Consider the following 26,745-nt stretch of genomic DNA (forward strand, 5'->3'; position numbering starts at 1 on the left):
CTGTAAACGAATATCCTGGCTTGCTCGAGGCTGCCGTTTTCTGAGAGTTTCAATCAAAATTAAAAATGCTGCTCTGAGACTGAGATAACTAATAGTGCTGCTTGTTGTGCAGTTAGTTTCCAAAACACGTTATTCATGGTTACATACAATTTTAGACTGATGTGGGCCAAAGCCTAGCATAGCCTGTAACGTTATTATGACGGACACATTTTATGAGTGAACTTGACTTTAAGTGAGTTACAGATTTCTTTGAAAAATACTTTCTTATATCCAGGTTCTTTCTTTTTGCTGCCATCCTCCTCTCCTCCTTGCAGGTCCTCGCAGAGCAGGCTTGCTGCTGCTAAAACTAAACAGAGCTCCCTGAAAGGCACAGCCTCACATTGGCCATATTTGTCACATGAGGTAGGACTCCAGTAGAGAACGTAATTTAACTCTTTCTGCGCCGCTGGATGAACGAGACGTTGACAGATCGTTTTTTTCTTACTATCGGGTTTGTTTTTCTTTACTCGAAGAGATCAAATTATTGGTGGGGACAATTCAATAATCGCTGGATATTGGTGGGGACATGTCCCTTCCGTCCATGCCAAATCTATGCCCTTGTATATATATATATATATATATATATATATCTTACACCAGGCAAGACCCCAGGTGCAGGCTGTGTAAAGATGCTCCAGAGACAATCCAGCACATAACGGCAGGGTGTAAGATGCTAGCAGGCAAGGCATACATGGAACGCCATAACCAAGTGGCCGGCATAGTGTACAGAAACATCTGTGCCGAGTATACCCAGATAGCAAGGAGACATTGAACAGATGTTGATTTTCCATCTGAACCATCAGGATTGAAATGTCAACACAAAACCAATGTTGAAACAACATTGAAATACTGATGAAACCTGACACTGACATTGAAATAACATTGATTCACTGTTGTTCTGTCATCGTTGATTGTTGATCTATTTATAGTTGACAAGGTGACAACAATCACGTTGAAAAACCATCGATTTATGGTTGAGCGGGAAATTAAAGCTGCTACCACTTGGACTATTCCGCAGCACCGCCTCTCACATTGGTACATCCCTCCAGGTAACCATTGTCTTGTACAGTAGAGCGGGACATTAGATGTACTCTCATCGGAATTGACCGGAGAAGGTATCAGTTCATGCACTGCACTGGCCTGCACCACGGTTAGTATAAGGTAAGAATGAATGACTTTTGTTCTATTCGTTATTTCCACGGTTGCATTTGAATAACAGTAAAAAAAGAAAAGAAAAGAAAAACCCAAAAAACTTGTTAATGTAAAGTTTCGGACAAAATGTGGGAGCCCGAAATTGTGTCTACTTTCATCTTACAATCCGGTGTTGTGCCAAAGTAGTTACCCCCGTCAAAAATTGTTTCCCCATTCACAGGAGCGCGCAAAGTAGGAGGAGCCACTTGCCCAGCTCCGTTCTGTACGCTACTTGTCACTGATCTGCAGTCGACGCAATAAAGAGTAAAAGCTGGAAAACAGCAGACTCGATGAATTTAATATTAGTTTCGTGACATTGTAATGTGCCGTGTGGAAGACAATTTACCTTAAACTGTACACTGAAATAACCTGCTGGGAATACTTCGTCTAGAAAAAGACTTTGATACTATAATACTGTAAAACCAGACGCGATCATGGAAACACGTCGCTCTCCAGTGAATTTACACTCGGTTTACACTTTGTAGCGAAGCTATCACGAAGGAGTTTATTTGCAAAATAAGTCACAGTATAACCAATAAGTAACTTTGGAGACGATTTCTTCTTCACAGCAAAAGTTATGGAGGGATACAAAATTTATCAGGCTGTGTGGCATCGGCTGCCAAAATGTGTGCCCCCCATCAATAATGCACCTTGGCGTTGCTATCACGAAAGAGTTTATTTGCAAAATAAATCACAGTATAACTAATAACTACAGTAACTTTGGAGACCATTTGCTTTTTTTAGATTTCTTAATTTAACATCTACATCTATATATGTAGATGTGTGTTCTCAACAATGTGTGCCATAAGAACACTAGCTGTGGACCTTTAGTGTCAACTATGTACAAGCGAAACAAATAAACACATCTTCTGGTGGTGGGCTTTTCACGCAGAGCTCGTGGAACCACCGCAAACACATCTCACACTGAATCTGTAAAAAAATAAATAATTACAAATTTCATTTATTGGAATTGATCATAACATTTAGCAGTCTTTCTTGATGTCATTACCCATTTGTTGTCAGTTGCATGGGTTTGTCAAGTCATCTGTTTGAAAAAGTGAAAAAAAAAATAGCACAGCGTATGCTACCTACTGCACTTATTACTTCATTCAAACAACTATATGGTTTGTTTCTACAGCCATCATGATGAAAATATTCATGATGTGAGAACACTGAATGGTGGAAAATGAGTTACCTGTCTCTAGGAGAGGAGTGGTGGCAATTTGCAGCCTGTGTGTGTTTATGGGCTTTTTTGTAGACGGAAAGTCTATTGACTCTTTTCGCAAGATCTTTTCAGCAAACTGAAAAAGAGATTCTAAGATGACTAAATAGGCTAATATCGTAAATGTTATTTTATAGTAATTTGTTTTCTGCGAATCAATTTCATTCTTTTATTGTGTAATTATCTTATATTCCTTTTCCTGTCATTAACATTTATTACAACACAACATTTCCAATATTCTCATATATATGTATGTATTACTGTTAAGACTCGTACTTTCAATGCAAAGACTCCACATGAGGTAGCGTCCACTTGTTTTGGGTGTTTGACTGTGTCACAAGTCCATCTTGAGACGTTGCATCATTTTTTTTTTCGCATGAATGCCCTGAAAGACAAGTACAATAAAAACAAATAACATGTTTTAAAATTTTGGTGACACAAGGTGAACAGTATGGAGAGCTTAAGTGTCTGTTGAACATCAAGTTAGGAACACTGACCACACTGTTTTGTTAAAATCATTACTTTTTAAAAGTCTACAACGCATTTCTGTGAACAATTACTTGTGCTTTTTTCCCCCCGTTTTGGCCCATGATATAGAAATCAATCACTTACACAGTACACTTTGAAGAGATGTGGAGGAGGAGCAAAGATGAAATTCACACATGTATAACCTATGTGAAATTATTTTAGACATTTGTCTTATGTTTTAGTGCTAAACCTCTGCAACACTTTATGCAACTACTAAACATTATTCTCCCCGTGCTATATTTTCTAATGTAAAAACATCATCTCATACAGACATCAGGTCCTCAAATAAACATTGAAACATGGGGAGACTTCTCTTTCAAGGCAAAATTAACCCATAACACCACAATATCAGAAGGCCAACACAAAAATTTAAACCTGTTGCTGCTAGTTTTTTAATTGTGAGTACTACCTGTAATTTTTTTTTTTTGATTGACATCATACTTATAATTGTCATAATAAACACAAAAATAACAACAGCAACACAGAGTTTAAAAAAGGGTCAAAATAAATTTAAACATTTATCCTTACCTTGTTGATTCCAAACAATTTTGGATACCTTGTTTAGTTTCTCCGAGTGGATCAAGATACAGCGACTTCTTTTCTTGTGGGTAAATGACCTACAGTAAAATTATGTGGAGAATTACATGTAATAATTCATGACTTAAGATTATCTGCATGCCATGCATTTGTCTTATAAAACTGATTTGATGAATATTGTAAATGCAATTATTATTTTTTTTACCACTAATGTCCAGTGATGATGTTCATTTACAGTTCCCAGAATGACTTCATGCTCCATGGGTTTGATCTTAAATTGAAACAAAAGAATAAAAATATTAACTTCAGACATTAAAAAACATGTTGTTTAGAGTCCTTTTTTATTAAAGCAATTTATGATATATTATGTATCATCCACTTATATAGTACTCTGCGACAGCCATGATTCACCCCTCATTTCTTTAACCTGTGCAAGAAGCTGCACTATCTTATATTTTTTACAAGTGGTTTTGCACATTACTTCCTCCAAGACTAATAAAGGTCTTTCTAAGGATTGTTTTTGGACATGGAGTTCATTTTCAATGCGATCCTTTACCATCTGCAGAATAATGTTTAATGCTTTCTTAAGCCTCTTTAACAGTGACGTATGAATCACTTCAGAATAAAAAGGTACCTATTAAAGAGATGAAGCAGTGTTGATGATTTCAAAAGAGATATTAGCCCAAATGTTTGCAAATCTCAAATCAAGCATTGATTGGAGTGTGTACTAAAAAAAAAAAAAAAAAAAAAAAAAAAAAGGGGGAGGAAACCAGACAAGCAGAGAACAAAAGAACTGACAAGTCTAATAAACTATCCACATCTACAAACCCCAGTCTCAATTCATTCTTTTTGCATGAGCTGTTATCCAATCTAAATCTGGATGTGTATATGATCTGAGATACTTAAACAATACACACAAGATTCTTTCTAGAGATACCTACCTTGAGTCTTGGAGCTTTTCTCTTCCAAATGGCAGTCATTGAAAATGAATCAATGAATGCTGCTTTTGCTGAATTATGATGATTGCGTTGTCTCTCCATGATCGCAAGATATGCATTAATAGACTGCGAATACAAAATGTAAACATTTTTTAACTGTTGTCAAGGAATAAAACACTGATAGTTGCATTGTTGTCAGTAAAGATCACTGTACCTCACTTTCAAACTCCATGTCCGGACCAATTTGTTGGATATCCCAGTAGAATAATTTGTAAGCACCAATTTTGGAGAGTAGAATGTGAGGACTCTTTCCAGCCCAGGCATCCATTATATCTTCAAAAAGTAATGAGAAAAAGAGATAAGTCAGCAGGACTAAATGTAAATCAAAATTTAAAATGCATAATTTCTTATGTAGTTGTCTGACAAAAGACGTGTTTCAGGGTAAATACTTTTAAGACTCTGATAAAATGGGCACATGGTTTAACATTGTATTTTGTAGAAAAAAAAAAAGAGCACTTAAATTTGCTTTTATTTGGGGGTAAAGTTATACTTACAATGTTCTATAAACAAATTTAAATTCATATTAATAAAAGAAAAGGAACACCTATTACAACAAATTTTTTAATTATGTTTAGTTGAAGCTACATGAATATATTTCAAAATACTCAGGCTCAAGGCTCGCACCTGTGGCCTTTACTATTACATAACCGTTTCTGGAAAAATGTTATTTTTCTCCACTAAAACTAGTTTTATTATCTTTATTCTATTTTTATATATTATCCTATTCTATAATTGCCGTTGTGGTCTGTGAGGCTGGGTCTGCTGTTGTGGTCTGTGAGGCTGGGTCTGCTGCTGTTTGGGATTCGGTTTGTAGAGCTGTAGCATGTTCTGGTGCTGTACACTGTAAACCCGAACAAGTTGACTGAACTTAAAACTTTTGTGGAAACTGATTACCTCAAAAGATTTAAGTACACAAACTCATATCTTCTAAGTATGGGGGTACTCAAAATTTGTATTTATTGTTAACCTAAAAATTTAAAATTATATTTTATATTTTATTAATTGAGCTTTACTCAAAGACTGTATACTTTAATTTCAATATTTTTGTCTTTCTTGTAGTTTATTATTTTGATGCAACACAATGCAATTATATTACAACCTAAACTCAAATTATCTGATGATTAATTAAAAGATATTTATGTTTCAATGTTTGAGTGTAGACTACTAAAAAAAAAAAAAAAAAAAAAAAAAGGTACGGAAATTCAGTTACTTTACATTTTGTTTATTTAACATTTTTTCATGAAAATTTAAAAACATCACAAATGTTTTTATAAAACAACTAACATGGACATCGGCACCATAAAGTGAGCATTATAAATTCTGTGTAGAACATTTATCTTTTTATAAAATCACAAAGGACGACATCAGTCTTAATTGCATCTTTCTCAAAATACACAAAAATGCAAAACAAAAAGTCAAATACTAATCACTTTTTTTTTTCAAATAGAAATGAAAAACAATTTTTTAAAATGGGTACAAAGACGATCAGCTTCCAAATAACCAGATAAGGCAGTCAAGTATAGGAAAATTAGGTAAACTGATGGAGTTAAATCCACCCAAAGCCTGTAGTAAACTTAAAGTGCTTAAAGTGCTTCAAACAAAGTGCTCAGTAACAGAGTGCGTGTCCTAACAAACATTGCCTTATATTCCTTAAGAGCATGTAGACAGGGGTTTCAGGGGTTTGCCGTCATCAAGCCCCATGAAGATATTTTGGACAAAGGCAAATGTGTGAACCAGCTTCCTGGGGTAGTCTAAATGCAGAGCATAGATCAAGCCAAACAATAAAGAAAATGCATCTGCAAATCTGGGAATATCATGCATCACCTAGTCGCCTTTCACCACAACAGCCATGCTTGAGGAAGTAAAATGGACTAGACTGGGAAGCGCTGTCGGTAACCACAGTGAGAAGGGCAACTGAAGTGTCAATGAGGGTCGACTCATCCAATGCGTCCGCCTGGAATAGACACAGTATCAATGGTAAATGGCCTGTATTTGTATAGCACTTTACACATTCAGTCATCCAGACATTCACACCCATTCACACACTGGTGATGGCAGCTACATTGTAGCCACAGCCACCCTGGGGCGCACTGACAGAGGCGAGGCTGCCGGACACTGGCACCAGCGGGCCCTCTGACCACCACCAGTAGGCAACGGGTGAAGTGTCTTGCCCAAGGACACAACGACCGAGACTGTCGGAGCCAGGGCTCGAACCGGCAACCTTCTGATTACAAGACAAACTGCCAGCTCTTGAGCCACGATTGCCCCAATTAAATAAGTAAGGTTGGTTTGAGAGAATGTGACAAGCATGACCTGTAATCTAGCAAAACATTCAGCAGTGTAGTGGGTTACTTTGTAACGAGTTAGGGTACTCTACTTTTTTTGAAAAATGTACATTAACGTGTTAGCTTCTTGCATTACATAATTTGTATTTTTGTTATTTTTCTAAAAAAATTTTTTTATTTCATGACTTTATCTCAAAAAGAAACTAAATCTTGACTTCAGCCTGGTTTTTGGGCCACCTGCAGCATAGCCATAGTGCTGTGATACGCCTGTGCCCTGCTCCTGACCTGTGTGCATTTGTGTGTGAGGGTTTTCTAAAGAGAGGGTATTTTGTTTGTACAATTTGGTAGCTGCTAGGGTATTTGATGAAAGATTTTAAATTTTGTGATTATGCTTAGTTGTAGCTTCATTTAAAGGAAGAAGAGCTTGTGAATTGGAACCAACACAGGAAGAGAGATTGAAGCCATATGTGTAGAGGAATGCGGTGACATACGATACTACCTCCTGTTTTAACAGACAAGCTGGCGCTCTCCCCCTCTTTCTCTCCTTTTATGGGAATGTCTGAATTTCTATACATACAAAGTTACCTCCTTTTTCTGCAGATAAGCGAAAGGTTTTCTCCTTTTAAGGAAAATATTATCAGTTCCATACATGCCACTCCTACTGCTGTGGAAACTTGCTTGAAGTATAAATAAAGGATGTTCTGAATGCCCTGGGCGGTTTCTCTGTGTCACATGCGCATGTAAAAAAATAGATATCCGAGTTGTGAGTTTCTTTATCTTCTAACAATTTCTCCTCACATTTTCTTGGTCCTCCGAGCCGGAGGAGGAAGCATCGGTCGCTGTGTCCTGGCGTCGTGGAAACTGCACTGAAAGTCTGTCGACAGCCTTTTCGGAGTGAAAGTCCAGAGACGTGAAATTCGGGTTCTGGCCAGTGTTATTAAGTGGTCCACGGCGCTGGGATCCAGTGGCTGACTTTCAACATAGCCAGAGAAAGGGTACCTAGACCCGGTTTGTAGAGTACGCTTGGGGAGTGTGATCGTGTGTACAGCGTCTCTTTATGTCTGTCTCCACGTTGGTTGAGTGTGGAGTAAGTGTATATGAGAGCATGAGGGTGGGAATGGATGTTTGTATATGTGTGTGCCTGTATTTCTGTGTCTATATGTCAGGTTGGGTGTCAGGCGCCACCTCTCTGGGGACATCTTAGGCCCTCCAAGGTATGGAGGCCTATCTCCCCCTACCACCACTTCCCCTGCCAGTGGCGGACTCCCTCAGACATCGGTGCGTTGGTGGTTCTTTGTGTCCGGGGGTGGGCGTCCAGGTACACACCGGCTCACTCCTTGGCGGCCGCTTATCGGGGCCTGGAGCCTGGGGCTTGCTCGGGCCACTTCGGAGGTGGGGTGCCCCCGGCCTCTCGGCCTGGGGCTCGGTCACTCAGGCACGGCTGGCTGCCGACGGAGCTCACGGGCGCGTCACTGCAACCCCCCTGGCTTCTGCTCCGCGGCTGCTGAGTGAGCCCTCATCTGGGACTCTCCTCAGCTCTTTCTGGGACAGTGGCGCGGCTGCCCCTCTGTTGGTCTTCCTTGGTCTCTTGTGTTCTGGGGGCCTCTGGATGTCTGGAGTTTTGATCTCCTCCATACCTGCTTCATGCCCTGGAGGACGGGGCTGTGGCCCCCCCACACCCTCTAGCAGATCATTACATGAAGGAACCTTTTAAAAAACAAGCGCGTCCATGCTCACAGGTGTACACACGGGTGATCACACCCACAAACTACACCCTTTTTGGCTCCTACCTCAAAGCACACTGTGTTCTGTTGATCTTATGTGCTGCACAATAATGTTTAATATTTAGTATTTACTGTCATATTCCCATATATCATTGTGATGTTGTTTATTCTATTACTCTTGTTCTCTTCTGCTTGTTTTCTTTTTTCTTTCTCAGCAGGTGACCCAGGTGATTGATATATGCATTTTTTCTTTTTTTTTTCTTTTTTTTTTTTCCTGCTCATTCTGTTGGTTTTTGGTTTTTGCCCTTCTCCCCCGTCCCTCTTCTCAGCTGTTTCTCTTTCCCTCTTTCTTTCTCCCCTTCTTTCCCCAGTCAAGACTGTCCCGTATTCAGTAAGTGAAAATAAAATAAACAATAAAAGGTGAATCAAATGGACCATTATGGCAAGGCTGGGATGGTCAATTTGGTAAAGTAAATCCGTTGGGCATCTTTCTTTGCATTTAGACAACAATTCTGATGGCAAAAGAGCCAAACGGGACAGGCAAAAAAAAAAAAAAAAAAAAAAAAAAAAAAGGACATAGCCAGAGAATCTTGGGAAGGTAAAGAAACCACTCACTTACACTCGCGTAAAGCGAATTTAGGAGTAATCCACCGAAAGGATCTAATAAGTCTGATCCACTGCACGGATCTGTAAAAAGAGTACTAATCCGCCGAAAGGATTTTAAATTGGGAACTTTTAGGACCGACCTGCCGAAAGGGTCTGCGCGACTGTGTAAATGTTTGTGTTTTCTGTGTGTTGAGAGTGAATTGATTTGAACAGCACAATACGCTGCTGAATCACTCTCATTGTTATTGTCAGTGTTGGGAAAGTTACTTTTAAAATGTATTTCATTACAGAATACAGAATACATGCCCCAAAATGTATTCTGTAACGTATTCCGTTACGTTACTCAATGACAGTAACGTATTCTGAATACTTTGGATTACTTAATATATTATCATGCTTTTTACAACAACGTGAATGTACTATTGCTGTGTGATTTGTTACTATTACTGAAGGTCCGTGACTCCGAACTGTAGTAAAGGGACCTCTGACTAATACGGCGGGGTCCCTGTCGGCTCGTAGCCGAAAAATAGCTTTACTTTGTTGTGTGGGTCAACTTTGCTAGCAGAGACAGAGAGAGGCGTAGAAAGGCTGCTCCAACGGAACTTATTGTTTTCGGAGGAAAACACGAACACGGTGTACAGTCGAGTCTTAATAGCTTACTTACAGCTGGGCTCGTCAGGCACTCTTCTTGGCTGCAGTGGTTATTATTATATTTACATGCTTCCAGCTCCCGTTTTTCCTCGATGACAACTCGTACCTTTCCACTCCCCTTTTTCTCCCTCCTCGCGCTCACAGACCCATAACGTGTATGGCAGTCCATTCTCTCTGCAACACGGACTACACTGCCCATGATGCTACATTCTTTAGAGCTATGCTTGTAGCATTCTGCCTGTTAGCTTAGCACAACAACAACAACAACAACGAAAAGGCGCTCTCTCACCCAGGAAACACACAGTCGCAGAGAGAGAGAGAGAGCACGTCGCACTGTAACCATGGCAACCATAATGCTGCCGCCTGGAACAACAGAACGTAGCTGTCAAACAAACCCAAACAGTCCTGACCCGCGACAAAATGAAACAGGAAAGTACCGCAGTGTAATCCATTTATTTCAACAAAGTAACTGTATTCTAAATACCACCTTTTTAAACGGTAACTGTAACGGAATACAGTTACTCGTATTTTGTATTTTAAATACGTAACGGCGGTACATGTATTCCGTTACTCCCCAACACTGGTTATTGTCATTTTATTTCCTGTAAGTAGCTGAAGTACTGGTGACAAAAGAGAACGGTTGAGTTCCGCCTCATAAAACTGACACCGCTCCACTAAATAGAGTGGAGTAGAAGGGTGTAGTCAGTAACCACTCTTTAAGTCTAATACCAGAGAAAGCTCTGCAGTTCTGTTTTAATGGGTAATCAGCCCACTAAGTTTACTGTTGACGAACAGTGGTTAGAAAAAAAAAAATGTCCAGGCGCCGGACAAATTAGTGTGCAAAGATGGAGAAATCCTAAAAAGACCAAATGTTCCACCTGGGAAGGAAAATGTAGCCCATCTGCATTATTACAACTTAAAGGAGCATTACTGAAAGAACTAGGAGAGACAAAAGGTTTAAAGAAAAACGCACGCAAGAATTAGAATATTTCCAAGTATGGAAGCGAGAGGCAGATAGACGATGTGAGAACAAACAAAAGAAACAAGAAAAGAAAAAAGAAAAAGCAGAAGTATCATACCCCCCACCATATGCGCCCCTCCCTGGAGCAGCATCAATACTGAAGCCAACCCCCACTCCTGCTGCTGTGAAGCCAACCCCCACTTCCGCTGCTGCACAGCCAACCCCCACTCCCGCTGCTGCGACCCCCCTTAAACTATCATGTGATCCGTTTAGACCTCAACCTGGTCCTTATGCAGAGGCACAAAACATGTTAGATAAAATGGCACTAGGTGAAAATCCACAGGAAAAAATAGGAAAAGATTGTTACGGACAAGATATGGGAGGTGATGTCAATCCACCTGGTCCTCCCGGCATTTTTCCCATGATAGCAGTACCAAACCCCAGATACGGCCAACTCACAGGGGAAGGTGAAGCAGATGGAGAGGCACAACGTGATAATAACCCAACTACATTTGTGTTTCGGCCGTGGTCACAAAGAGATAGGCAAAATGTGTTAAAAGACGTTCCCCCTCTTAATGAAGGTTTCATACCCTGGAGAGATGCGGTAGAAATGATCAGAAGACAGTGGTATTTAAATGGTCATGAAATGCTTCAAGTATTACAAGATATACTAGGTTTAAAAATGGGAACGGTTAGGGGAGATTTCACAGGTAGCGCCGCTGATGGAACGCCCTTAACACCTGTAAGTCAAGACCTAGAAACTGCCGTCGCAAATTTATATGATCGCATCAGAGTACGATTAGCTCCAAGGGCTGACTATGGCAAAATTGGCGAAGTGAAACAAAAAGAAAATGAAACAGCGTCCGATTTTTTAGATCGCCTGCATCCGGTTTTTAGGCAACATTCAGGAATGGATTATAATGAAGGTCCCGACGGTCCTTACCAACAGCAGCTAAAAAATGCATTCCTGAATGGTCTGCTACCCTCAGTGAAATCCCACGTTGAAAAACACTGGGTCACAATGAATACGGGACCACTAGCTGACGCATTGCAACATGCCGAGCACGCGCTCCGTGTAATAAAGAAAAAAAACTGCAAGCACAGGTACTTTCACATTAGATCCAGAAACAGGGTTTATCGCATTCTCAGGAGGATTTAGAGGTAACAGACAGGGACAGAGGAGAGGAAATAGAGGCAGAGGAAGAGGAGGATTTAGAGGAAAGGGCCAGAGATACGTAGGACAGACAGACTTACGCGAAAGAAGTGAAGAAAGAGATAATACGTGCTGGAATTGTGGCAAGGAAGGGCATTTCGCCAGAGATTGCAGACATAAAACAGACAAACGGCAATATTCAAATGAATGACTAAATGAGAAAAAGCCAAATGAAAATGACAAAAGTGATGCAGAAGTATTTAATGTCCATCAATTAGTTTCTGAAGTAGAAGGCAAACCTACGCTGACAGTCTATGTGAATGGTAAGCCAGTGCAGATGTTATGTGATACAGGAGCTTGTAAAACCGTTTTGAACAAAAAACCACAGGAAGTACAATTCGCAGAAGATACTTTAATAGTAAAATCAGCATCAGGTCACACTACAGTGCAACGACTGACAAAACCTTTATTTTTAGTATTAAGAGACAGCGGCAGATCATGCAAAAATCAGTGCATCTATGACCCGTCATGCCCCATGAATCTGTTAGGAAGAGACGCACTAAAAAAAAACTAAAAATAGGAGTAGTGCCAGGAGAACAAGGCATGCCTGCAGAACTAATGCTAAATGATGAAGAAATAGAAAGCATCGAACCATGCCCAAATGGTTGTAAAGCGGGACCAGAGCCCCATTACTACTGGACCCTTGATCTTCCCTCATTAGAGCCATTACAACAAAAAGCCAAAATGTATTTACCACCTACATCTGTTGTACTTCCTTATACAGAGTATCACAACACACTGCAATATAAATTAAGCCCTGGGCCCTATTTCAGGAAGCCGGTTTAGTGCAAACTCTGAGTAAGTACACCCTGAGTTAACGAAAACTCTGGGTTTTCGGTTTCACAAAGCGAGTTTAGATTAATTCTGAGTGAGTTACTATGACGACACACTCCGTGAAGCTAACCTGCCCCCTAGCAGGTTTACTACAACTAACCCTGACGTTCTCCGCCTCTTTGTCAGAAACCTGACTGTAGGAAGTGTCAGACATGGCGTGCTCCTTCCTTGAAGAGCCAGTAGATGTTGAAGCCCAAATTCTCCGCAGAGCTCTCCGCCGGGAGAGAGTGATTAGAGCGCGTTTGGACATTTTATCATTTCCTGATGATCTCCTGTGTGAACGTTACCGTTTTTCAGCACAATCTATAATTTATTTGAATAACATTCTCAGGCCTAATATTGCTCATGTGACACATCGCGGACATGCTCTCAGTTCTGTACATATTATTTGTATTGCACTTCGGTTTTTTGCAAACGGGAGCTTTCTGTATAATATTGGTGACGCTGAGCACGTTTCCAAGGCTACCGTCTGTCGGGCAGTCAGGAATGTTACAGTTGCACTGAAACGTCTCCTGTACTCGTCTGTGGTGTTCCCCGGTCATAGACCCACAAGATTTATCAAAGAGGGATTCCACAAAATTGCAGGTAGCAGGATGAACGAAACTTAATTCATGATGTGGTGATACTTGAACTACTACTTAAATTTTACATTTATTTTCACGGTTCCCAGGCGTGATTGGCTGTATAGATGGCACTCACATTCCAATCATTGCTCCTTCAGTAAATGAAGGAGACTATGTGAACAGGAAGTCTTTCCACAGCATTAATGTGCAGGTACATAGCTCCCTGTAGCATTTCAAATTAACAAATTATTTCATTATAGTAATGGATGCTAATTTGTGTTCTCTGCACTGTGAAGATCATATGTGATGCTGCCAACATTATCACAAATGTGGAAGCCAACTGCTCAGCCTCTGTGAGTGGTGGTGGTGGAGGACCCCCACCTGTTTTTCGGGCCTCCGCTTTTTTTCTGTTGGCTATAACGGGTCACATTTGAGCATACAGAGTAAGCAACTATGTACTTGTAATGTGCTCAGATAATTTCAATAAGTGCTTACAGAAAGAAAATTAATGTAGCCTCTAACTACAATTGATTGACATAGGACAAACAGACCAAGCACTATGGCTCATAATACAATTACACCTTACCTGTTTGGACAATATTTTTATATTTCATTTTTACTTGCTGCCAGGAACGTTTGGGGCCTGTTGGGTTGCACCTGCGCTCAAATCACATCACAAAATAAAATGTATGAAATAAAAAATAAAATAAAATAAAATAATGTGTTAAATGGGTGGAAATCCCTAGATCAATGTTTAAATTAACACTCACGCATTGACTCTGTCGGCTATGTTTTGCCATGCATGCTCCCTTTCTTTTGCAGCTGAGGCTGTGTTACTTTTTTTCCGCGCAATTTGCATGTTATCGGCATATGCTGCCATCAGAATTTCGGCCTCAAGCGCTATAAAATACATTGACCGCGCCTTCTTTCCCTCCGTCTCCATGGTGACTCGCTTAATCTGTGCTCCACTAATCAGGGCTTTATGTCATGCGCGCGCTTAATTTGGGGTTAAAGCAACTCCGCGTTGATTGAACTAATTGTTATCAGCCTTTCTGAAACCGAATATTCCGAGTTGGACAGTTCAGGGTTACTCAACCCTGAGTATCGTTTTTCACTCTGAGTTTTCTAAACCGGCTTCCTGAAATAGGGCCCTGGTTTCAGCGATATTTTTGTAGATGGTTCAGCATCTAAAAGTAGCACTGGCCAAAACTGCGTAGGTTATGCAGTAACTACAGAAGACAGTGTGATTGAAGCAAAACCTCTTACACCCTCACACTCAGCACAGAGTGCAGAACTGAAAGCAGTTATAAGAGCATGTGAACTACACAAAGGCCAATCTATAAATATTCACACTGATAGCCCGTATGTTTTCTCAGCAGTACACAGTTTTGCGAGAATTTGGCAAAATAGAGGTATGGTCACATCCACAGGTAACCCAGTACAACATGGGGACCTACTGAAGACTCTACTGGAAGTGATCACCTTGCCAAAACAATTGGCACTTTGTAAATGTGCGGCACATCAAAAAGACAACTCTGTTGTCACAAAAGGAAATAACTTTGCAGACCAAACAGCAAAGCAGGCTGCACAACAAACGATAATGCTTCTAACATCCGAACGTTGTACACAAATACCACTTGACGTACTAAGAGACGAACAAAAAGCTGCAACAACCATTGAACAGAACAAATGGCTGAAATGTGGAGCACAACTAAAAGATGATTTAATGGTATGTGATGGAAAACCAATATTACCAAAGTCTCTACACAAAACAGCAGCCTTAGTGACCCATGGTATAACGCATGTGTCAACAGGAGGGATGTTAAAGATAATTAATACACATTTCTACACTATAAATTTTGAAACTTCAGCAAAAGAATTTGTAAGAACATGTCTAATCTGTCAAAAACGCAATTCACAAGGAAATTTAAGACCTAAGAGAGGCCAGTTCCCCACACCACCTCATCCATTTCACACCATCCACATGGATTTTATTGAACTGAATGAATGTCAAGGATCAAAATATGCTTTAGTGATTATAGATGTGCTTTCAAACTGGCCAGAGATATTCCCAGTAAAAAGGAATGATGCAATCTCCGTTGCAAAATGTTTATGTAATCATTTCATTCCCACTTATGGCATTCCTTCATTGATTAGATCTGACAATGGCACACATTTTGTCAACAAAGTTATCAGAAGAGTTTCAGAAGTATTAGATTTTAACATTAAAAATCATTGTGCATACCATCCTCAGAGTGCAGGATTAGTAGAAAGAACTAACGGCACTATAAAACAAAGACTGAGGAAATGCATGGAAGAAACAAAAAGACCATGGCCAGAGTGCATAGGTCTAGTAAAAATGTGGATGAGACTAACTCAGGGCTCCCAAAAATTGACACCATTTGAAATAATTCATGGGAGACCTTTTCCACTACCAATAACAAGTGAACCGATAGATAAATCTGTTAGAGAGATAACTTTAGCAGAATGGATGGTAAAGCTACTAAAAAACAAGGACATTGTGTTGAACAATAAACTGCCGTGTGATTCCTCTCCAATCTCTTGTAGATTAAAGCCAGGCGATTGGGTCCTTATACGAGTACTCCAGAGAAAGAATTGGAACTCACCCCGGTGGGAAGGTCCATACCAAGTACTCCTAACGACGCCAACAGCTTGCAAAATCGCTGAGAGGCCCTCTTGGATCCACCAGAGCCATTGCAAAAAAGTGGAAGTGAGTGACAGCACAACCTAAAGACACCACCACCCCGATTCTTTGGTGATCTACAGGTGAAGGGAGGGCTGATCGGGTATATCCCGCCTTCTACTTCTCGCCTGTAGTCTACTCACCAGAGTAAATCGGTGTGTCTGGTCATCATGAAGATTATTCTGTTTACCACCTTGGCCCTGCTGCTTACAGTATGGACTCTGATGCACTTAAAGGATCAAGAAGCCAACCTGCATAGAAGGGCATGGACATATGACAACTCACACCTGGCTGAAGTGACACAGGACCACATCCATCCCTGGATGAACAACGCCTGGTATAGATACATATATAATCGCACAGAAGGCAAAGATTGTTATATATGCTCACACATGCCTGCTACAACACAGCATGCTACATTATATGGCAGACCTATGAACATGACTCAAGTGACATGCGCAGCAAGCTTTGCCAGTCTAGGTTATCAATATTCAGGAATTGTCTTAAACCACAGTGACCCCCTGACTATTGGACTTCGAGATGGCAACTGTGACCAAATGTTTTGGGTTAACTTGAAGGTTAAACAAAGACATGAAGCACTGCATTTCCCGGTATTCCTAGACAATCCAATAAAATGGGAGCATATGAGATGTTATCGCCAGACGATAGGAACCATCGATTTAGGGACCACCAGGAACTGTGTAGGAACGTATACACATGCACTTGGTGGCCCAGTGAAGAACAACGGTCCATCTAACGGTACCTATTGGGTACAGGGAATGGCATGGTTATGTGGACAGCGTGCCTATTTCGTACTCCCAGAGCAGTGGACAGGCACATGTGCCCCTATATTCATCTCTGACCACACATTCAAGATAACGGCAATCAAGAGCTTCCAATCTACGAGAAGGAAACGAGAAGCCCAGCAAGTGGAGCCACATGATTCCGTGTGGGGCACTGACGTACCGAAAGAATTTAAAACATGGACTACTGGACAAAAGATTGTCCATGCAATATTTCCATGGATTGGAGTTGGAAAACATGCCCTGCGTATTGAAACTCTAGATTATCGTTTTGGGCTGTTTTTAAATGCATCGACCACCATCAACAACGAGCAAAATCAGGAAATTGATGCCATAAGAATAACTGTTATGCAACACCGAGTTGCCCTGGACATGATCTTGGCAGAAAAGGGTGGACTGTGTGTTTTGTTCAATACAACTTGTTGCACATATATTCCAGACAATGTGCATTCTGATAATATGACAAATGCTCTACAATTACTTAGAAATGTTCAACAGGCACAGGTAACCGATTGGGCAAATTCACAAAGTAATTGGTGGGATTGGTTTATGAGCGGCTCATGGAGAACATTGATGTTTAAGGTTTTGATGTTTTTTGGCCTAATACTTATCATGTTTTGTATCTTTACTACATGCATTATCCCCTGTGTAAGAGGAATGGTATCAAGAATGATATCTCAATCTCTTGTTGCATATGTCACTGTGCCAGATGAGGAAGAAGGAGAAGACGATGAGTATGAAACTAATGTGATGAATGATTATGTTTGAATGATACACATTTTATGACGATTTCAGCTACAAACAGGAGGGAATGAAAGATTTTTAATTTTGTGATTATGCTTAGTTGTAGCTTCATTTAAAGGAAGAAGAGCTTGTGAATTGGAACCAACACAGGAAGAGAGATTGAAGCCATATGTGTAGAGGAATGCGGTGACATACGATACTACCTCCTGTTTTAACAGACAAGCTGGCGCTCTCCCCCTCTTTCTCTCCTTTTATGGGAATGTCTGAATTTCTATACATACAAAGTTACCTCCTTTTTCTGCAGATAAGCGAAAGGTTTTCTCCTTTTAAGGAAAATATTATCAGTTCCATACATGCCACTCCTACTGCTGTGGAAACTTGCTTGAAGTATAAATAAAGGATGTTCTGAATGCCCTGGGCGGTTTCTCTGTGTCATATCTGTTGAGCAGTGACCGCCCATGCGCATGTAAAAAATAGATATCCGAGTTGTGAGTTTCTTTATCTTCTAACAATTTCTCCTCACATTTTCAAATTGTATTTAAAAAAAAAATCCATAGCATTTTATCTTACTGGCAGAATTTAAGTAATGCAAAAATACACTTACATTACATGTCTAAAAGAATTCTGGGTCCTCCTCCCGCAGGTATACAGGAAGGGCACGAAGTACTGCAGTGCATTTCACGTTGATATCAGGCGCCTCCTAAAAAGGGAAAAGAAAAGTTCATTTAACGCAAAGTTTTCAGGTGTCATTCTTTGGGGAGAATACATGTTTATGAAACTGCATGACATCAGACTCCACTAAATTTTGGAGACTTTTCTTTTAAGATACAAGCTTTCTGTCTCTTGTGACAGAGAGTCTGTTTCTTAATCATTTGACAAAAACCCTACACAGTATTTTAAAATAGTATTCTCCAGATCAGAGCTGTAATCTATATAGAACATGGGGTTCAAAGCAAGGAAAAATTGTGTGTTTATCAGTGAAACTTTTAATTTGTGTTAATTTTATCATTATCAATATATGAAATCTTCACCTTAAGGGACTTAATGAATGGTTTCTTCTAAAAATTAGAAATGATTGAGTCATTTCACATCATATGAAAATATTAATTTTTAATACAAATTTGGCCCTACAAAAATGGAAACTCAGTAACAAAGATAATGGAGATTCTCTAAACACGAGCGAATATCACAGTAAAATTGTTGATTGTGATTCACACATTGGATGTATCCTCAGTGATTTGGTACAATTATACAACATTTTATAAGAACTGAACAACTGATGAAACAACTTACTTATGTGACCACATATGAAGTGTTATAACTTACCACAAAAGGTGAACTGTGCCACTGACCCTTGGTAGATCTGCACATGATAAAAAAAAAAAAAAAAAAAAAAAAAAAAAGCGCATTATAAATACTAACACAGCTATTAATAATTAAACTGGTGGGGTACATTTAAGATGTTAATGTCACAAAATAAAATAGACTGGTAGAAAGAAGTACAAGGAAATGGTAATGGGGGGAGCCATGAAAATAGATATTTTCAACATGATTCAGTGTGACAAAGCCAGGGCATGATTTAAAACAAAACAAAACAAAACAACAACAACAACAAAAAAAAAAAACAGGTTGTCACAGTCCTGGGTCAGTGACCCAGTGTTTTGAGTTTCTTGTGCCTCAGTTTTTGTATTATGTTCTTAGTTCTCTTTGTTGTCCCAGCCTATTCTTTAGTGTAGTGTCTTAGTTTGGTGTTCTTGTACACTCAACAAAAATATAAACGCAACACCTTTGTTACTGCTCCCATTCCCCATGGGATGGACGTAGAGACCTAAAATTCATTCCAGATACACAATATAACCATCCCTCCCAAACAGTGGTCACAAATCAGTCCAAATGTGTGGTAGTGGGCACATCTGCTATATTGAGATCATCCCACCTCACAGGTGTGCCACATCAGGATGCTGATCTGACATCATGAGTAGTGCACAGGTGTACCTCAGACTGCCCACAACAAAAGGCCACCCTGGAATGTGCAGTTTTTTGCGCTATTGGGGGTCTGGGGACCCAGAACCGGTCAGTATCTGGTGTGACCACCATTTGCCTCATGCAGTGCAACACATCGTCGCATGGAGTCTATCAGATTGTCAATTGTGGCCTGTGGAATGTTGGTCCACTCCACTTCAATGGCTGTGCGAGGTTGTTGGATATTCGTGGGAACTGGTACACGCTGTCGTATACGCCGGTCAAGCACATCCCGAACATGCTCAATGGGTGACATGTCCGGTGAGTATGCTGGCCATGCAAGAACTGGGACATTCTCAGCTGCCATCTGCCCTGAACAATGTGAACCATGATTCATCCGTGAAGCGCACACCTCTCCAACGTGCCAGACGCCATCGATGTGAGCATTTGCCCACACAAGTCTGTTACGGCGACGAGCTGGAGTCAGGTCAAGACCCCGATGAGGACGACGGGCATGCAGTTGAGCGTCCCTGAGACGGTTTCTGACAGTTTGTGCAGAAATTGTTTGGTTGTGCAAACCAATTGTTCCAGCAGCTGTCTGGGTGGCTGGTCTCAGACGATCTTGGAGGTGAACCTGCTGGATGTGGAGGTCCTGGGCTGGTGTGGTTACACGAGGTCTGCGGTTGTGAGGCCGGTTGGATGTGCTGCCATATTCTCTGAAACGCCTGTGGAGACGGCTTATGGTTGAGAAATGAACATTCAATGCACGGGCGACAGATCTGGTTGACATTCCTGCTGTCAGCATGCCAATTGCACGCTCCCTCATTGCTTGTGGCATCTGTGGCATTTTGCTGTGAGACAAAACTGCACATTCCAGGGTGGCCTTTTGTTGTGGGCAGTCTGAGGTACACCTGTGCACTACTCATGATGTCAGATCAGCATCCTGATGTGGCACACCTGTGAGGTGGGATGGATTATCTCAATATATAAGTTCAAGGCGCCCCCCGTGTGCGGCAGCCTGTTACAGCAGCTCTGCTCATTCTGAGTTTCTTTCTTTCTTATCTTTTCTTCTCGTAATTTTTTATAACTAACGTATCAGTAATTAGACTCTGCAACCATGTTCTACCGTTTTGTGCTAGTTCTGGTCGTTTTTCTTAGTTTATTTCTACTTTTTTCATGCGTGTCTGGGGACTCAGAGCAGGGATCCTTTGTTTACAGTACTGCCGGCGGACAGACCCGACATTCCCAGCGAGCTGAGGAGGAAAAGACGGGGGTGTCGTGCTGGGAAGGAGCGCCGTCGCCCGAGAAGAAGACGTTATCGACCATCTCTTCCTTCTGTAATCATTGGAAACGTAAGATCTTTGCCCAATAAGATGGATGAGCTCACGTCGCTAACCTGGTCACAGAGGGAGTACCGGCAATGTAGCATCATGATGCTAACGGAGTCGTGGCTAACACCGCTAACTCCGGACACAAGCGTGACACTACCGGGATTTCAGATGCTGCGAGCGGACAGGACGAGAGAGAGCGGTAAGAGGAAAGGAGGGGGACTGGCAGTTTTTGTGAACGACAGATGGTGTAACCCTGGGCACATCACTGTGAAAGAACAACTCTGCAGCAGAGACATTGAGCTGTTAGCCGTTAGCATGCGTCCGTACTATCTGCCCCGGGAATTCTCGCATGTTATCGCAATAACAGCGTATGTCCCCCCCTCGGCCAACGCGGATGCAGCCTGTGACACTCTCCACTCAGTGGTCAGCAGACTGCAAACACAATCTCCGAGAGCCCTTCTCATAATATCAGGGGACTTCAATCATGCCTCTTTGGACTCCACACTGCCCACCTTCACCCAGTATGTGACCTGCTCAACCAGAGACAATAAAACACTGGACTTACTGTATGCCAATGCTGAAGAGGCATACAGTTCATCACCTCTCCCTCCACTGGGCAAATCTGACCACAACCTGGTGCACCTTGTCCCTGTGTATGAGCCCTTAGTGCGCAGGGTGCCACCAGCCACCCGCACAGTGCAGAGATGGTCAGAGGAGAGCGAGGAGGCTCTTAAGGACTGTTTTGAGTCGACTGTGTGGGAGGTGATCTGTGACGACCATGGAGAGGACATCGACAGCCTTACTACATGCATTACTGACTATATTAATTTCTGTGTGGATAACACCGTACCTACCAGGACTGTACGGTGTTTCTCCAACAACAAACCTTGGATTACCCCAGAAATTAAAGCTGTCCTCAAGCAGAAGAGGAGGGCCTTCAAATCCAAAGACAAAGAGGAGTTGAAAAGGGTGCAGAGAGAGTTGAGGGGACTGATAAGGAATGGGAAGGACAGCTACAGGCAGAAGATGGAGAACCAGCTTCAGCAAAACAACGTTGGTGAAGTCTGGAGAGGCCTCAGAACCATCTCAGGCCACAAACAGCAGAACTCTCTGCCTGGGAGGGATGTGAGGTGGGCAAATGAACTGAATCATTTCTTCAACAGATTTGATTCAACCATGAGACAGTCTACAACATCGGCTGCAGACTCACCCACCCCCACTGCTGCTGTTCCACCTCTGACACCTCAGACACTTCACACCTCCTCTATTCACCCTGCTCACTCCTCCCCACCCCCAACAACAGCATCCAATACACACTCAACACAAGGCTCCAGCCTGTCTCTCTCAACCACCCAGGTTAGGAGGGAACTGAGGAGGATTAATGGCAAGAAGGCAGCGGGTCCAGATGGCATCAGCTCGAGGGTCGTCAGGTCCTGCGCGGACCAACTGTGTGGGGTGATGGAGCACCTCTTCAACCTGAGCCTGAGGTTGGGAAGAGTCCCACAGCTCTGGAAAACCTCCTGTGTTGTACCAGTGCCAAAGACTTCACGCCCCAAGGACCTCAACAGCTACAGGCCGGTGGCTCTGACATCCCACCTGATGAAGACCCTGGAGCGGTTGGTCCTGGCTCAGCTTCGGCGCCTAACAAGCTCATCACTGGACCCACTTCAGTTTGCCTACCAGCCTGGCATTGGAGCGGATGATGCCGTCATTCACCTCCTATATCGTTCCCTCGCTCACCTGGAGACCGCTGGAAGCACTGTGAGAATCATGTTCTTTGATTTCTCCAGTGCCTTCAACACTATTCTTCCCTCGGTTCTGAAGGACAAGCTGGAGAACTCTGGAGTGGACCATCACCTCACTACCTGGATTTTGGACTACCTCACCGACCGACCACAGTATGTGAGGACTCAGGGCTGTGTGTCGGACAGGGTCGTCTGCAGTACGGGGGCCCCACAGGGAACGGTTCTGGCTCCGTTCCTCTTCACCATCTACACTGCAGACTTCTCCCACAATTCCACCCAGTGCTTCCTGCAGAAGTTCTCTGATGACTCTGCAATAGTCGGCCTCATCACTGATGGGGACGACAAGGAGTACAGAGGACTGACTCAAGACTTTGTGGACTGGTGCCAGCTGAACTACCTCCAGATCAACGCCAGTAAAACCAAGGAGCTGGTGGTAGACTTCCGCAGGCACAAGCATTCTCCACTGCAACCACTGAACATCCAGGGTATGGACATTGAGGCTGTGGACAGCTACAGGTACCTTGGTGTTCATCTGAACAACAGACTGGACTGGACTCATAACTCAGACGCCCTCTACAGGAAAGGGCAGAGCAGGTTGTACCTGCTGCGGAGACTCAGGTCGTTTGGGGTGGAGGGCCCACTCCTGAAGACCTTCTATGACTCTGTGGTGGCTTCTGCTATCTTTTATGGTGTGGTCTGCTGGGGCGGCAGCATCTCTGCTGGGGACAGGAAGAGACTGAACAGGGTGATCCGAAGGGCCAGCTCTGTTCTAGGATGCCCTCTGGACCCAGTGGAGGTGGTGAGTGACAGGAGAATGGCGGCTAAGCTGTCATCCCTGTTGGACAACGTCTCCCACCCCATGCAGCAGACTGTGACAGCACTGAGCAGCTCCTTCAGTGGGAGACTGCGGCACCCACGGTGTGGGACGGAGAGATTTCGCAGGTCTTTCCTCCCCACTGCTGTCAGACTCCACAACAAAGACTTTAACTGAACAAACACACACATCCACACATGTGCAATAACACTAAGTGCAATAATCTTTTCTGGCATCGTTGTATTTTTACTCAGTTGTATATAGCATTCGTATTCTATTTTTATCTTATTGTATATTTTTATTCTATTTTATTCTACTGTATATAGTATATTATTTTATTCTATTCTGTACAGCTGTGTACTGTATTTATTCTTATTGTATTCTAATTTTTGCGTCATAACTTTTGCACTGTCCACTTCCTGCTGTGACAAAACAAATTTCCCACGTGTGGGACTAATAAAGGTTATCTTATCTTATCTTAATATAGCAGATGTGCCCACTACCACACTTTTGGACTGATTTGTGACCACTGTTTGGGAGGGATGGTTATATTGTGTATCTGGAATGAATTTTAGGTCTCTACGTCCATCCCATGGGGAATGGGAGCAGTAACAAAGGTGTTGCGTTTATATTTTTGTTGAGTGTATTTTGTTTAGTTCTGAGTATTTGGTAGCTGCCCTCTGTGTTTCTTAGTTGCTCTGTCTCCCCTACTCTAGTTTGCATCTGTGCTAATTCCTGTTTTACTTTGAAGGTCTGTGTCTCATGTGAGTGTATCCTACTTTGCTCCCTTGTCTCGTCAGTTCTGATTTCTTCCAGCTGTGCTCTCCTGTGTCTCATTCCCCTCGTTACTTCCCATTGTATTTAAACCCTGTGTTTCTCTGAGTCAGTGCTGTGTCGTCCCTCAAGCTGTGTGTTTCCTCGTGTGAGTTTATATTTTCCCAGTTTAGTTTTGTATGCTCGTTTTCTGTGAGCAGCAATTAAAGCTGTGATTTTGAGTTCATCCCCTGAGTCTGAGTCCTGCATTTTGGGTCCAACTCCTGCCTGCCGCACAGCGATTCATGACACAGGTCTTTTAACCTAAAAATGTTTTAATGGCCATGAAGAAAGGTCTCTTCAATAGATCTTTCAACTCACCTGTGTTTACTGTCTCCACCTGAAATTAATTGCAGTCTGAATTTTTTTTTCTTCTGTCTTTTTGTCTTCGGTCTTCAGCCTTCACTGTAAAAAAAAATCCGTAAAAATACAGTACAATCTACTGTATAAACGTGAAGGAATTTTCCGTATTAGTCATTTACAGGTATTTTTCTGTATTTCTCAACTACTGCAATGCATTGTGGGAAAAAGAACCTGAAAAGGAGGGAAAAGTAAGCGCAAGAGCAGCCATTAGGCTTCTTTCAGGCTTCATCTGGATTTTGGATTCTGAAGTTGGAGAAACTGCCTTCAAATTTCTGTGGTAAGTATTAAAACTCATGTTTCGTTTTATTAAAATAATGTTTTTCAAAAGACTCCGTGTTTTTATTTAGAAAGAATTGTTAATTTATTTGTTAACTGGTTTCGGCTGTCTCCAGACAAGTCAGGAATATTTTGCTGACTCATTTTTTAAAATAATTGTTATTTAGGTTTAACATGACTTAAGCTTTATTTTAGTTAATGTTAAAATAATTTTTACTGTGATACCACCAGTTTTGCCCTTCAGTGGCTGAACCAGTTTTCATAAATATTATAGTTAGCTGTCTGTGTCTCTCTGGGTATTACACAGCTGTGACTGCTAACTAGCTAATTAGCGAAAGTCAGCGATGTGGATAACTGGGAAAGTGAGAACTTCATGGTTCTAGAAATTATTCTAGGACTCTAATAAGTACTGTATCAATACCTGTGTTTTACAGTTGGCTCTACTGTACACTTTAAAGGGTTTCAGGCAAAGTTACACTAACCCTAGTTTAAGCCTCAGACCTTCCTGGCTGACGCTAGCAAATGCTAATGTTAGCCTCTGATTTGGGCTGCTAAAGTAAAGACTTAGCTAGCTGACCAGCATAGATTATTTCGGTGGTTAACAGACTGTAGTGGTAAAATTATTGAAAGTATAGTTTCACCTCAGCACATTTACAATTACAGTATGTCTATTTTGTAGCACATAGAAATGTTTAGTTAATATTTACAGACAGACACATTTTCCCTGTAACTGTGTTTTTACTCCAACATTTGTTGAAAATGTAATTTATGAAATGCTGAGCAGCATTTCTTGTATGTGGAATATTTTTGTCACCCCACTGTGCTAATGTGATTAAATACTAAAAATTATTACTGTTTGAGTTAAGGAGAATAAAAGAATATTTAACATTAATTGTACCAATGTTGTTGTGTACGAAGCACAAATTAATTTAAGTTTTAATTTATGAATTTTTGAGTACATGGTGTACTAGGTTGTAATTGCATAGAAATGTACGTTTAAGGATATAAAGAACTATATTTAATGAGTTACAGTGAAAAGAAGTGCTTGGAAATAGTAATATAAACAGAAATTTCAATTTTTCTATTAACGGAAAATATCAGTTAATGATACAGAAAATATACTGTGAATAAACGGAATTTTCTGTTTTATAGCTGAAGGAAATGTCCGTAAATAGTACAGAGAGTATACTGTAAATCTACAGAATTTTCCGTTTTATCATTTACAGAAAGGTCCGTCAAACCTCCGTAAAAAAACAGAAAATGTACTGGCAGAAAATTACCAGGACATTTTCTGTTTTTCTACGGAATATTTTTTTACAGTGTTGGAAGAAAAAATAAAAATATTGAAAACCTTATTAGCACACTAAATATACAACACCTTGCTATATTTCAATTGTTTTAGATAGAAGTTGCCACTGCTAGCTGAGTCACTTTTGAATGATGCTAATGAGAAGAAAAAAAACCCTGCCGAACAATGAGGCTGCTGTTGTAAAAACGCCAACTTTCTTGCGTTGGCAAGGGGTTGTTAAAATATCACTAAGACCCTTTCTTTATGTGTGATTCTTCGTAAAACTGTGTTTTAATCGGTTAAAACTGACGACATAATCTATGTTTGAAAAAGAGCGCGAACAACAGCGAACAACTATTCACCACCTGGGTCTGTGCTTTTTAACACAACAGCGCATTCGAAAACAAGTTATTGGCTGCAACATATTAATATACTTGCTTTTTTACGGAAAAAACAAACATAACGAAGGTTCCGTTTTACTTACAAGTTTCTCCAAATGTGTTCTCCAGTCGCTCGAGAAGGGCAGCCATATTGAACAGAATTTTCTGTC

At 41.3% G+C, this 26,745-nt stretch overlaps 1 protein-coding gene and 1 long non-coding RNA gene across 2 annotated transcripts; both read right to left on the minus strand.

Annotated features, from left to right (window-relative positions):
- Positions 1 to 1,241: 1,241 nt before the first annotated feature.
- LOC146658426 (sentrin-specific protease 2-like) lies at positions 1,242 to 4,934 on the minus strand. Its single transcript, XM_085424135.1, has 6 exons — positions 4,670 to 4,934; positions 4,459 to 4,581; positions 3,723 to 3,788; positions 3,509 to 3,597; positions 2,729 to 2,813; positions 1,242 to 2,531 (listed from the first exon to the last, which is right to left on the minus strand). Exons 1-6 carry the CDS (start codon positions 4,781 to 4,783, stop codon positions 2,340 to 2,342), a joined length of 669 nt encoding a protein of 222 aa, XP_085280261.1. The 5' UTR covers positions 4,784 to 4,934; the 3' UTR covers positions 1,242 to 2,339.
- Positions 4,935 to 5,728: 794 nt separating this feature from the next.
- On the minus strand, positions 5,729 to 26,745 carry LOC146658427 (uncharacterized). The gene is made up of 5 exons (XR_014913715.1): positions 26,680 to 26,745; positions 24,590 to 24,668; positions 18,930 to 18,966; positions 18,208 to 18,303; positions 5,729 to 6,469 (listed from the first exon to the last, which is right to left on the minus strand). It is a non-coding gene; the product is annotated as an uncharacterized LOC146658427 (long non-coding RNA).

The sequence above is a fragment of the Rhamphochromis longiceps genome, linkage group LG11, assembly GCF_057381845.1.
Source record: "Rhamphochromis longiceps isolate RC_006_pf linkage group LG11, R_longiceps_female_GT1.1, whole genome shotgun sequence".
Taxonomy (NCBI): domain Eukaryota; kingdom Metazoa; phylum Chordata; class Actinopteri; order Cichliformes; family Cichlidae; genus Rhamphochromis; species Rhamphochromis longiceps.